General features: G+C 39.5%; 1 protein-coding gene across 1 annotated transcript in view; it reads right to left on the reverse strand.

Annotated features, from left to right (window-relative positions):
• Positions 1 to 14,880, reverse strand: part of LOC124223693 (coiled-coil domain-containing protein 142) — a 752,117-nt gene that overhangs the window by 501,780 nt on the left and 235,457 nt on the right. The window contains exon 7 of the mRNA XM_069137953.1: positions 8,871 to 9,155. Coding sequence (XP_068994054.1) covers positions 8,871 to 9,155 — 285 coding nt within the window. The remainder of the gene's footprint in view (positions 1 to 8,870; positions 9,156 to 14,880) is intronic.

The raw sequence follows: 14,880 nt of genomic DNA on the forward strand, positions 1-14,880 counted from the left end.
AATGCTTGTATATGATGTACGGTATATCATCGGGACCTGGGTATTTTCAAAAGCAAATGGAGGAAGTTTTGAAAAATATAAACGGAGTCGCGGTGGTAGCAGACGATGTAGTGGTAACGGGAAGTGATGATGAGGAACATTTGCGAAATTTAGACATAGTATTAACGAGTTTAGAAGAATGCGGTTTGAAAGGACGAGTAAACAAATGCGAATTTTTCAAAGATGAAGTTAATTATTTAGGATATAAGTTACGGGATGACACTATTACAGTAAATGAAGAAAAGTATAGAGCAATAGTTGATATGAAAGAACCGGAAAATCACAAAGAATTACAGTTATTATTAGGTAAAATCAATTATTATGGCAGGTTATTTAAAGATCGTGCTAAAATTCTAGCACCATTATATAATTGCAGTAATTCGAGAATTTTTGAGTGGGATCAAAATTGCAAAGAAGCGTTTAAAAGAGCGAAAATAGAATTAAAAAGAGTGCTTGTAAACTACAATCCATCTTTACTATTAAAATTAACATGTGATGCGTCTCCAAAAGGGCTGGGTGCGTATATCAGCCAGCCTTATGAAGACGGCGATAGACCAATAGCGTTTGCATCAACGAGGTTGACAGCCGCGCAAGAAAATTACTCGCAAATTGATAAAGAAGCAGCTGCGATAATATTTGGAGTAACTAAGTTTTATGATTATTTATTCGGACGTAAATTTGTTTTAAAAACGGATAATAAACCGTTATCTAGGATCTTTTCTCCTGAAAAGGGTATACCAAAAATGGCTACGAGTAGATTGCAAAATTGGAGTTACTTCCTATCGGCATTTGATTATGAAATAGAGTACATTAGTACAAGAGATAATATTGTGGCTGATACTTTATCGAGATTACCGATAAATTATGTAGAAAATAATGATGTTTTAGAAACTGAAGGCCGATTTACGTATTTACACTATGTATATTCAACAAACATAACATGTTTAAATTTCAAAGCAGTAGCACGCGAAACTGCTAAAAACGAGACTCTATCCATCGTGAAGCGGATGGTAATAGAAGGATGGCCTGACTGTAGCCTTAAAAGTTGGCCTAATGAGTTGCAACCATATGCACTGCGTAAAGACGAAATTCATGTCGAAAAAGAATGTTTAATGTGGGGACAGAGAGTTATCGTCCCACCTAAATTAAGAGAAAAGGTAATCGAAAAATTGCACGAAAGTCACTTTGGGATAGTTAAAATGAAGAGTTTGGCAAGGTCGGTGGTTTGGTGGCCTAATATAGATAAAAATTTAGAAGATAAATCTAAATATTGCAAATGGTGTGTGGAATCTAAAGACAATCCAATTAGAATGGAATTAACTCCATGGCCATGGCCAAGCCAACCTTGGCAAAAACTTCATGCAGACTTTGCGGGGCCATATTTGGGGCAAACTTACCTTTTAGTCATCGATGCCTATTCTAAGTGGCCTGAAATTTTCATTATGAAAAATATATCAGCAGAAGCAACGATAGAAAAATTCCGAGAAATGTTTACAACGCATGGGCTACCGAACCATATTGTAACTGATTCAGGAACGCAGTTTACGAGCGACGAATACAAAAAGTTTCTCAAGCAATTAGGAATAAAACAAGATTTTTCAGCGCCGAAACACCCAGCGACAAATGGAGCTGCGGAAAATCTTGTAAAAACATTTAAGCATAAACTCAAAGCGATTGTACAAAGCTCGAAAGTAGATGTGAGAACTGCTATACAAATGTTTTTATTCTCATACAGAACAACAAAACATGCAACAACGAATGAAACTCCGGCCAACTTGTTGTTTAAAAGAGAACTGAAAACTCCTTTGTTATTATTACGGCCAGAAACGAGATATCACGTTGAATCAAAGCAATATATGCAAAAAAAGCACTTCAAAGGTAGTAGAAAAGAAAACTTTGAAGAAGGCGACGTAATAATGGCAAAGGATTTTCGAAAACATCACCCGAAAATGTCGGAAGCCAAAATTGTTAGGAAATCACCTCCAAGAAACTGTATAATAAAATTTAAGGAAGGAGGAGAGAAAGAGCACAAAAGACATTTCGATCAAATACGACATTGGCGGGAAAGCGAAAATGATCAAAGTAAAATAGATGTTAGTACTAATGTGCGAGATAATGTAAGCAGCGAAAATTCGGCGATAGTTTTAAGAAAATCAACTAGATTAAAGCGAAATGTAACACCATATGATGCTACGCATTATTTGTAAAGGTATAAAGTCTATCAACTTTGATAACTGAATAAAACGGGGAAGGGTGTAAGATATGTGATGTACGAATGTGTACGAATGTGTGTATCTATAACGATAGTATAGAATGTGAGAAGGCAGGCAATAAAACCAGTTGGTTCTGACCCGTAACAGAGTGTAGTCTCCTTCATTTACCTCTTCCTCGCATACACAATACTTCTGAAGTGATAAGACTCGTTGCAGTGTGATCCAAAGGATCTGAATTTTTTTGACCATCAAAATCACAAGTCGACTGAGTAGTAGTTGAACTTGTTGATGAACCCAGTTTTTTATTATTAGTAGCTTCATTGCCTGAAATGATGGTATTTTTGTTTTTATCTCTGTTAATTCTTCTTCTCTCTCTGTCATTATTTATTTTGTTACTGGATCCTGGTTTTATATCAGTACAAGGCAGATTACAAGAAGGCACTGCGGTTTTTTTCAAGCGTCTTTTGCCTTTTGACCCAGAATCTGCGTAGAAAACAAATTTTCTTAGTTAAATTGAGAATAAAAAAAAAAATGAGCTAAAAAATAAATATAATTACTTGGTGAGAAATAATCCGATTTTTTAAAGTGCAAGGAACAAACTTGCATATTTTCTGTAATAGTTTTTCCTATTTTTAACACTTTTTGCCACATTTTTCGACAGTCAATTTTCTCATCCACTCCGAAAGCATTAGTAATTTTCACAAAATTTTCATTTTGTTTTGGAAAATAATGAAATCTTACATCTAAATTCCTGCAAGCTTTACTGCTACACCCATATACACTGCAAAAGGTTTTACTTTTGTTTGGTTTCGGAGAAAATCGAACGCCCAACAAATCCTCGACGCTTTCCATCATTAAATAATATTTTTTTGATTAAAAAAATTATTTAAAAAATAGGTATAATAGCAAAGACAATATTTATTTTTTACAACAGCTTGAACAGTGAGAAAATACCCTTGTGCCAGCTGACCCGGTTTGAGTAGTTTCAATTTGAGCCACCAGATGGCAATACCAGTACTTACCATTTACCAATTGTGGTGAGGTGAATCGAGCTCGTCGAATGTCCCAGAGTGACAGTGTGACGCTGGGTGGCCTTGTGAGAGGCCTCGGCGAGAATTCTTCTGGATGCAGGATCCAGGGAGCTGGTGGGTTGCGGGAACAAGTCCCTTTGTTGATGCTGGCTGAAGCCAGAGTGGAGGTGCCAGTGATGCGATAATCCAAGAATCTAGTCTCCGAAGATAAAGAGCGTACCGACGTTTACTGCGTAGCTATAGGACCGGGATGTAGTGTGTAGCGTGAGAGCCGGTGAGACGGAATCCCCCTGATGAGTGATTTCGTCGGCCTTATACACCAGTCGTGGCTCGAACTTGTTTGCGAGAAACTCGGCGAGTTGGTAGTTCGTGGTTCTCCGTGGGAGGCGCGCGTGGCTGCGGTGGTGGCGCGCGTGACTTAATTGGTGGCGCTCGCGGCGGCGAGCTGCTAGAGATCGAGCTCAGGAGCGGACATATAAGTTTGCGGGCCCGTGCGCAAGCCAGGGCCGGAGTTGTAGGGGATTCACGAATTTGTCGTGAACACAGGGGTTTTTGGGATTCCCTGATTACAAATCTGAGGTCAGTTTTCACAAAATACAAAATGTTGGATCCAATATGGCGGACAAAAATCAAAATTATATGATTCTGCCGAAAAATTTGTTCCCAGGGGTTTTAGGGGTCTCTTATTACAAATATGAGTTTAGGTATAGGAAAATCATAAGAATTGATTAAATACGGTGGACAAAAAATGAACATTAGATAATTCTGCGCAAAAACTTGCTCTTTATGGTTTGGGGATCTCTGATTCTAATCACGAATCTGAAGTCAGTTTTCAGAAATTTTAAATTGTGGATATATCGTAATTAGAATCAGAGATCTCCAAACCCTGAAGATCAAGTTTTTGTGCAGAATTATCTAATGTGTATTTTTTTTCCACCATATTTGATCAACTCTTATGAGTTTCCTATACGTAAATTCATATTTGTAATGAGAGACCCCTAAAACCCCTAAGAGCAAATTTTAGGGCAGAATCATGTAATTTTGATTTTTGTCCGCAATATTGGATCCGCCATTTTGTATTTTCTCAAAACTGACCTCAGATTCGTAATCAGCGACCCCGAAAACCCTAGGCACAAAGTTTTTGCACCAACTAACGTTTTTTCAATGATTTCGTCCGCCATCTTGAATCCGCCATTTTTAATTTTCAAAATTTCCATAATTTTCGAAGTTCAATCAACGAATCAAGGTTATATCCAAAGTTGAACCCAGGATATAACAATTAGCTTAAGAAATCAAGCAAGAAACCATGATTTGATTCTTACGTGAAATTTCACCCTTTTCAAGCCGCTAGTTTGAAAATAATTGATCAAAAAAAATTCCTAATCAATAGGGTTTCAAAGTACACATAAAAATTCCACGATTTGTTCAGAAAAGAGTCTGATTTGAGTATTATAAAGGTTCAATATGAATAGTTTTTCAAAAAAACCACCAAAATTTCGCTGTTTTGTTTTTTAATTGCAAATTTTCTATAGAAAATATAACTGAAAGAGCATCCTTGAAAATAGTCGGGTACCAATTTTTATTAAAATCCCATTGTCCTAGCGTTGTTGGCAATCGGTCAAACATAACTATATGAAAAGTGTCGTTTCGGGCGTTAATGGGTTAAGCGAGGTAAGGTAAATCGAAAAGAGAAAACTATAATAAAAATTGAATAATGCCAGGGTGTAAGACAAGCAATAATGAGCCCGATGAAGGAAGAACCGAAGGAAATCGGATAGAACGTACGTAACGGTTGAAACGCTGATGGAACCCCTGAAGAAAGTATGCTAATGACTCCTGATTCAATAATGAAATGCAACGTATGCTACTAGTTATTTCCAGGTTTAGGCGTTGCATTTGTTTCTGTGAACAGCAGGTAGTACATTCATTTTTGGTTTTGAAAATTAATTTTCGTAGTTGATCGATGTCTGCTTCGTTTATGGCTCAGATAAGATTTGTAGAGTTGATAGAGTCGAGATTGATATTACCCATGGTGTTTTGGTTACGGTTGGGGTTTCGGTTGTGGTTGCGGTTTCGGTTGCCATTGCGATTGCGGCGGCGATATTCTTGCACCATCCATCGACTTCTTGGTGATCCAAATTGTAATTCAGGAATTGCAATAACTTGATACATATAAGACTTTGAATTTTCTATAATAGCAGTACACCCGGTGGTATAATGATTGTATGACTGATCTTGGGTCAGTTTGATGACGTACAAAAGAAACATTCAATAATACCTCAATAATCCTACTGTGACGTGGCGGGTTTTTCACCCCGTCATCGACACGCACGTTCACTCCCAGGCGGAACCCAATAGATCCAGCAAACGAGGGAAGAGTCCTGCCGTGCCGCATGGAACGACGATCGAAGTTCAATTTGGGTTTCTTGTATAATTTCTAATGCCTGTTGTCTTCCCCGCAAAATTCTCTGAAGTTGCCGATGCTGCCGTGATCACTACCGAACTCGACCATTCTATATAATTTGCGCTGCCGACGAGGGAACCGGAAAGAAACGCCTATGACTGGCGTGGATTCCGAAGCCCTGGACCCAGTAGTCACGCTATTGCTCACTCATTCTACGCTGCCGCACATGCCAACATCGCCATCGTTGCCCAAGGGTCGAGCTGCCTCCACCTAAATCGCTTCCAAAGTCCGGCCTTGCCACTCGGCACACGTTACGACCAACTGAAATCTCCCCCTGGGTACTCCGTAGCCGAGAGACCGATTTTGAGTGTACCGTCCTCGCCGATACCAGCACAGCACGGCGAACAGCACGGCTGCCTAGGGTCCCGCCGGTCTCGCCGACACGACGGAACAGCCCTTGCCACCGCCATCGCGCCACCGCGGGAGCGTGCCAAACGGAGCGCTCGGCTGCCTGACTCTCCTTTGCGTCGTGATACAAGATAGTTATGTTATTGCGTTGTCGAGTAAATCTTGAATCACTATTAGATTTTGCCGTGCTGTTTGCCGACTGCCTTGCGTCTCCTGTCAATGTCACTGATTGTAACGAGGAAGCCGGAGACGTAACCAGACTACGTCGCGCTTGAAGTAGGTGGACGTCAGCACGATGCTCGCTGGGTGTTGGGATTTTCCCAGCCACAGGCCATCTTTTCAAGCAACAGGTAGCTGGCCGACTCTATCGACCATTTTGGTATACGCCAGCGAGCCTCGTGGCGGTTAAGCCGATTTCACATTAGATTTTTTCCTACTTGACTCGTTAATGAATAATAAAGAGCTCTGAATCGTCGTTCCGTGGCCTTCTGCCGCTTTTATTTTGTAAGATTTAAAGACCAGAACCGTTGAGTGCCGTACCGCTTCTTGGCCATGCACCGGCTGGCGTGTGAGTGTGCACGAGAAAGAGAGGGGGAGACTTTTTGTGTGTGCGCCCGTCTCGTTCATGCCAAGCGGAAATTTGGCCTATGTTTTGCGGAGTAACTGCTATTAGCAATTGATTTACTACGAATACAAAAAGGATATGTCACACACATATAAATTGTGATAAGAAATTCGATTATTTCTTATTATATTATGATGATTCGTGTGTGTGAAAAATTTTATGAAATTTAGGGTGTCACTTCTCGGTTGTTTGAAGTTCAGTTATAGTGGCGTTGGACATAGGTTCGATGATGTATTGAATCCGGATATTATATGTCTTGAATTAATGGGTGCAGTTAGTGAGATGGGACGGGAGGCGATAAATTCGTGGATGGGCAAATCTCTTACATATATTGCGATGATGTAGGAGAAGATTAGCACTCGTTTAAACATTATAGATGGTTTCACGTTGAAATATGTCTGTGGGTATGTTGGGAATAATGCCCTGCTTCTATCGTACAATGAAACTGATAGCGGCTGAGATGTCTTGTGAGGGTGGTGAATGCAGAGATAGCAAACTGCATAAGATCTACTGCGTATGCATTTTGTTGGAAGTATACTGTGACGAGCTGTATTAAAAGGGTCATAGAACGGGCAAGTATGTCAGAGGGAGCGGATAAAAGGGCGACATTGTATGCGGCGAACAACTTATCATGCGATAAACGCGAGGAGTAGCGACATGCGCGACGGTGGTGGAAATTGGGGTTGGATGCACACGGAGATCTACTTAGCCGGAATCTATATAGAGGCGACATTGTATGTGCTGGGTAAGTAATTAGCACATTATGCGATAGGCGCAGCGGACGAGGGGATAACATTGTGTGCGGCCAAAAATTATTATTCGATTTGCGCAAGGAGTTGCGACATGCGTAACGGTGAGGTAAATTAGAGACTAGTGCACACGGGGATGTACTTGACCGGAATCGATGCCATATTTATTCTACTCATCATCATGCACCGATTTACCGTAGTGGGCAGTCTTGCTATCGACCGCTCGGCTTATACGTACGCAGCAATATAAAGTAATGAAGTAAAAGCATTATCATACGGCTACTTACACTTTTGAAGTTTTACCTCTTAACTCGATTTTATTCTCCTGAGAATCTTGTATCTCGGCCGTTTTTCCCTTCACCATTCTTTTTACAAAAAAAGCCGTCACGTGGTTTTTCGAAAGTTCGTACATTTTTCTATACGTTGAAAAATCATGACTAATATTATTCATCAAGTTAGATTTAAAAACTTCGCATTTTAGAAGCAACTTTTTAGGTTGCAACCGTGTGTGAAGCATTAATCGATGAGCCGTAACGGCAAACCGTCGCACGATACGATCACATGCGTGCAATGTAATTAGAGTAATAGAGAATTTCATTATGATTTCATTCGACAATTTCTCTCTATAAAGGTATTCCACTCAAGCATACATCTCATTCGAAATGAGTTCTAAGTGAAAATATAGAAAAGTTTCAGAAGTTCCTTTTGCCGCGTGTACCGCGATGGTTACATCCGTTTTTATTTTTATTTTAGTTTTTTCGAACAATGATTATGCAGAAACTGATTATCGCACGAAAACCAGATTTTGGATATGAATCACAGGTAGAATAATCCACTCAAGTTATGATTTGTATAACCCCATGTCGAAATTTAATATTCTTTCAAAGACGTTGGAAAAAGATCCCTTCTAAGACTGTTTTTTGCATATTGAAACATAAACTTTGCGATTGAATATTTGAAATGCAATATTTTTCTTCCAAATTGAATGACGAACAAATGGTGTATACAGTTTTATGCTCAAAGCCTTCATTGTGGAGTTATTCTAATAAACTTCGAAAGAAACTGTCAGTTTGCACTACTCAATTTCATTTCTTAACCCCGCGATAGATTCATTCTGTAGCACATTGCGAATTTTAAAACAAACATCATGTTAGAAACATTTTAAAAAATCAGCTGTGTACCCCACTTTTCATCAAGCTAAAGTACTGGACGATTGGTTTATCATTCTTATCGTGGTTTCTGATTGTGTTGATGTTTTCTGTCCAGATTAATGTGTTAAATTAAGGTCAAGGAAGGCTTTTGTGTTGCCATTCGTAACTATATCCCTAGTTTGCGCTCTGATAAATACAATTAAAATGGATCAAACAACTAACAGTATGTTTTAATACAGGAATTACTCACCTTGAGATACGAAAGCTCTTCAATGCAATTTTTCAAATCTCCTCGCACTAGAAGGAAAAATGCATTCAAATCCCAAGTATGAGCGATATGACTAGCCGCCTGCATAGCCCAAAGCCGCATCGTATGAATCGAATGATCCGTTTTATGAAGGACCGTTATTTGTTCAGAAACTGGAAGTTCGAGCAGTGGGGCGCCTACCACCCATTCTCCACCCACCTCACACTCATTATTTAGTGACACCAGCAAGGAAAATAACTCAGCAAACATCCGTCCTGTGTCGGATCCCTTCGGAAAAAATCATATTTCAAGAATTAAGATGTATTACTCACAACACGTGTAATTACAAGCCGTAGTTATCGGATGAATGGGATTCTTTAGAGTCGCGCAGTACGCCTGTGCTAAGAGATGCACATTTTTCATCCAAGCTGAGCGAGGCAACCGAACACTGCCAAGTTGCCACAAATAACGGCGCACCTAGGAATACATGGAAATACAGTGCTCTCTCCGTAATTTCCGCACCTTGAGGCTAAGAGATCTGAGAAATAGGAAATTACGGAGGTGTTGCACTCTACCATCAGAGGTGGAGCTAACGAAGACACAACTGTACACTTGGGAACAATGAATCTCAGACGGCTAATATTTTACACTAGACAGTTACGTTGGCAACATAGAGAAACCTACAGCTCTGTAGTCGGCCGAGAGTAAAATAAACTCAATCTCACAAAACATGACATAACTCATGACCGTCGAATCTCACCTTAGAATACCACGGGGATAATGACTTGTTAGATTCGACGGTCATGGGTTATATTATGTTTATTGAGATAGAGTTCGTTTCGCGCTCGGCCCACTATAGCGCCGTAGGTTTCTCTGTGTTGTCAATATAATTGGCTAGTGTAAGAAATTAGCCGTCTTAGATTCTTCGTCCCCAAGTGTACACGCGCAATTGGCAATTGGCATGTAACGGAACGTGAAAAAATCGCTTTATCTAAAATTTTAACGTCCTGAAGCGTGTACGTTGAAAACTTCACCAAGTTGAAACCTTTTCTTACTCAACGTCCGCAAGAAATGTCACATCAAAGTTTATCATTCCGGTCCAATTAAGGTTTAAGGGAAGACTTCGATGAAAAAAAAATTACCGTATTTTTGGCTCAATCTCTCTAAAATTTAGAGCAATTACTAACAATCCTAAAACTAGAATCTGATCCAAAATTCAGCTCAGTAGGTCTAGTAATTCCAAAGTTATGTATTTTTTTAGAAGATTTCTTCGGAATATCCCTTGCGCATTAGATTTAATCGTAGAAGGTTGAAATTTTTTGTGAATACACTTGACTAAAATTTGCAGCAGGGAATTTTTGATTGGAGATTTCTAAATCATTAAAACTATTACTTGAACTATTTGAATTTGTTTATGTTACAATTTTTAGTATATTAAAGGCTGGGAAATGAGTTATATTCACCGGAGCTAAAATTCCCTGCAATGATTTCAAGATAACATGCCTGAGAATATATGTGCCAAAGGGCAAAATGATTGAATAAAACCTAATGCGTAAAAAATTTTTCAAATATCTGAAAACATAGTTTTGAAATAAACGCGATTGAATGAATTCAGTTTCATGACCTTCTAAGAAGCAAATATGAAGTATGCACAGAATGAGATATTTAATGTACAGATGAGACACTTTGACTTAGTTGACTTTAACATTGATTTGGACCATATAAAATTAGGTCAAACGGAAAAAAATTCATTATTCATTAATTTTTTTTTTTTTTTTTAATCCAATTATTTGAATTGAGTTCAAAATTTATTTCAAATTGTGAGTGGGTAATATATTGATAAATCATGTATCGCTCGTCAGTGTCTATCACTATTTTGATTGATCGCTTCAATTCCATTCCTTCGTGCCAGTTTGCATCCAATCGGTTTCTGCGTGTCTGTTCTGAGGTCAACCCTCTTCTTACTCCGATTCTTCCTCCAGAATCGTTCAATTTTCAATGAACTCACTCCGGAACATAAAAGCAAAGAAAAATCCAATTTTTTTATTGTAGAATGATTATTAGGGATAGACAAATATTTCAATAATATATTGAGGAAATGAAAACTATCAACTAATATTTATCTAGCTCACACTTGAGTCTAATATACAATAATATACCTGAATTTAAGTTTGGAGCTGACTGCTTGCAAATTATTTCTGTGAAGAGACCGTTCGAATTCCCTAGCACCATACGCTGTCCCTTCGGCTTTTGTTTCAGACTTTTCCGCAGCGATTTTCTTAATTTTCACTATTCGTTTGGCTTTCTTGCACTCCGTCGTTGCGTTCCATTCAGCCTTACACTTTCATCTGGCATCTCGTTGCTGGCTCATCCTTTATGCATTATCTGCCACTTTCTCAGATCTCACTGATATCTTTGCATTTTGAGTATGGAGCGCTCCGATGTAGTTTTTTCTGCACTCTGATTCATGACCATCTTGCCACACTGCAAAATCAGGCGAAGTATCATCTAGTTGGACTGCAACAACGACACATACCTGACAGTATTTTGAGGGCACCTGGTAATCGATGGCCAGTCCAGTAAGGATGGTGATGACCATTCCTACTCCATATAACGATGTAAGGCCTCGTTTGTGCCACGTACGGTTGTAAGATACTGCGATATCAAGTACTATCCCATTCTCTATTGAAGGATCTGTGACTTCATGCGCTCTTATAACAATTTTTCTATCCTTCTTGAAAACTCTCGCTTCCAACTTGTCAGTCTCTGCACTCACCTGGTCCACATGACTTTTGAAGCTACTGACACTCATGCCTTGCATGCCCATTTCAGTATATAATTTTGTGAGAAATAGCTTTGTCGATATCGCACATATCTAAGTGGCGCTGTTGGCGGCCGTGCGTTTCCCCTGCGCACCGTCCGCTGTGCGCGGGCGAGGCTCCCGCAATTCGAGGCTCAACGCTCGCAACGAGCACATCGTATGTGTCTATTCAGAGTTCGAGATAGTGGAATAAAGGAATCAAGAGAATAAGCAAACAAGTGTATTTACTTAATACAGTCACCCGACCCCTCTAATAAATTCTACTCCTACAAATTTTTTCATCCTTGAATGCCCTAGTCCAACGTCGACCATTCCTTCAAATACTCGCCTGTTTATTTTGAAGGGTGGCCTTGTCGAAGTGTCATTGATACGTGGATTCCTGTAATTTTCATCCATTTCATAACCGCAGCTGTAACATTTGACGGCGAGCGAGTGCTAATTGGAGTTATTTTGAGAGACAGATCTCTTCAAAATTTACGTCGCAGTAGTTCAAACCACAAAAAAAATTTGTCACAGTTTGTCAAATGTATTTTCCGAAAAATAGCTTGGCAAACGCATTCGCTGGGAATAACTGCTAACGTATAAAAATTTTCATACCTAGATGTTTAGGGTATATGTCACAATAACTAGTACCAGAGTTATCCGCAATGTTACCGACCGATGATGTGGCTCAGAGGCAGTCTGTTAACTTCACGCTCCTTTATTTTCAAAAAATATTGGTACGGATCGACGGACTTCCGCAAAAATTGGTACTCCAACGTTAATTGGATCGCTGCTCACGAATCCAAAGTCAGATTTCTAAAAATTTGATAAGTGGACCCATTATGACAGTCAAAAGTTCAAAAATTTTCCTTTTTCGGGCAAAAAAACACATTAAAAAAATATTCCACAGATGTCAAATTTTTCACAGATGGGGAACGGTTCAAAGATCGTTTTTCCGTGAAAAATCGGAATTGGATTTTTTGTTCATTTTTGAGGAAAATTTCATCGAAGTCTCCCCTTAAGCGCGAATTCTTTTCATGTCGTTATCGACAAAAAACAAAAAAATTATGAAAAAATAGGCATCTTATGTAAAAAATTCTCACCTTTCTGAAAATATTATTTTTTTTTAGATAACTTTTCGAAGTCGATCTCAAAAATACATTTCTTGTCAAAACAAAAAACCGGTTTTTCATGTTCAAAATGTATCTTACTTTTGAGTTCTTCGTGTGAAACCTGAGATTTCTTCAGTAGAGAACTTAAATTTTCAAAGTGTGACGGCCATAAGATCTCACGTAAGCTACTTTTAATCGATACAGGTCTTTCAATAATATGTAGTCTCTTTGTGGAATTGAACGACAAATTTCTATTTCTTCGGATTGTGGACCATCAGATGTACCCAGGGACAGTTTATAAAGTGAGTGCACCATTATTTCTTAGTTTTGTGTCTATTAATACACCGCGAGAAAACGGTAAAACTTACCAGGCTTAGGGACCGACTACATAGGCACAAGGTTTGTCGTTTGCTCATTGATTGACAGACAAAAAAATTGCTAGAGTACAACCCGTAAGAGTCAAACTACTCACCGCCTGCGAGGTCAGTCGGTGAGCCTGTTAAGTTTCATAATTGTTATTTTCCCAACCCGTCCAGGCGGAATCAAGGGTAAAAGCGGAGGAAGGAGAAAGTAGTGAGGCGAATACTTCTCGGCCAGAGAGATTTTATTTTCAGGTCTGCTTCGTAATACATTCGAGTTGCGACCAACTCACTGCGCGAAAGTCTGCCGCTGCTGGCCTCAGAATCTTCTCCCCTCTCCTTTGGTTATAGAACCGTTCGACTATCGTCGGACCAGACGCTCAACTTTCTGCTTTTGCTACGAGCCGATCTCTCGGCATGTTGAACCTCTTCACACAGCCGCCTCAGGCTGCGGACCCATTGTACCGTCATCTGTATGGTCTTTTACCCTTTTTTACGACCCCATGTTACAGATGAACTTGCCGCCTCCCTATATGGCTGACAACCCCTTTCGGTCACCCTATATGACAGGCCATACTTTGCCACCACCCTATATGGCAGATGACCCTTGTGGATCAACCTATGTAACAGGTTAGTCTTTGCCGCCACCCTATATGGCGGGCGACCCTTTTTAGTCACCCTATGTGACAGGTCACAGTCTTTTGCGTTTGACGACTTATATTTTCTTGTTATTTATCCATTTTACATACCGGGACAATCTCTAGAAACTATACAGTAAATGAGCATGCGCCAAATAATTCAATCTCATTGGTTAGTGAAATCGCCCCGCGGCGATCTTTTCGTCTGCTGGCAGACGGCCAACGTACACAAAATAAGACAAGAGCTGTGGATCTCTCACGCGTAAAACCACGGATTGAGGTTATGTTGCTGTTTATTTTTACGTTGCGTGAGTAGTCTAAGAAGCATAGTATCGTTCAGCAATACCGTGGTCGATATCGGAAGACATTCAACCGACGCAATAAAGAGTTCAACGGAAAAGCAAATATTAAATGATACAGGAATTAGGTGTTATTTACTGAGAGACAAAATCTGAAATTCAATGTAAAATGTCATCAGCAAGTGGGAGTCTGAATAGAATTAGGTGAGTAAAACCAACGCTTATTGTAAACAGATTCATTATTCACATCAAATTAAAAATACGTTTCATTCACGATTTATGTTTTGTACATTTTATTGAAAAGTAGTCGTATCCAAAAATATCGAAAGTTCCTGTCTGATGATGATAGCTTCTAATATTGCGGAGGCCGTCGACCGTTCTATGCCATCGTCAAATCTGTGCGATAGTATCGCTGATAAACCAGTAGTATGGATATAAGAGTTCTGGGACACAAAATGGCGGCGTACCGGCAGAGTTGCCCCGATTCCTACCTTACCGACAGTCGGTATGTTACCGCTGCGATAATTCACCTTACCCTTAATATTGTTACGGGCTGAAGCGTTAACATAGGTGGCGTCACCAGTATTTTTGCCCGATCTTACCAACAGACAGTTCGACAATGACATTTTTTGCTTAGTCAGATGAGCAGGCATTTTGATTTTTGCTTAGTCAGATAAGCGGCCATTTTGATTATTGCTCGGTCAGATGAGCAGCTATTTTGATTATTTCTTTGTCGGATGAGCAGACGTTTCAAAGTTTTATTGGTAGATGGCAGACATTTAACGCACGAAATTGTTATCTC

The sequence above is a fragment of the Neodiprion pinetum genome, chromosome 7 (genome assembly GCF_021155775.2).
Source record: "Neodiprion pinetum isolate iyNeoPine1 chromosome 7, iyNeoPine1.2, whole genome shotgun sequence".
NCBI classification, from domain to species: Eukaryota; Metazoa; Arthropoda; class Insecta; order Hymenoptera; family Diprionidae; genus Neodiprion; species Neodiprion pinetum.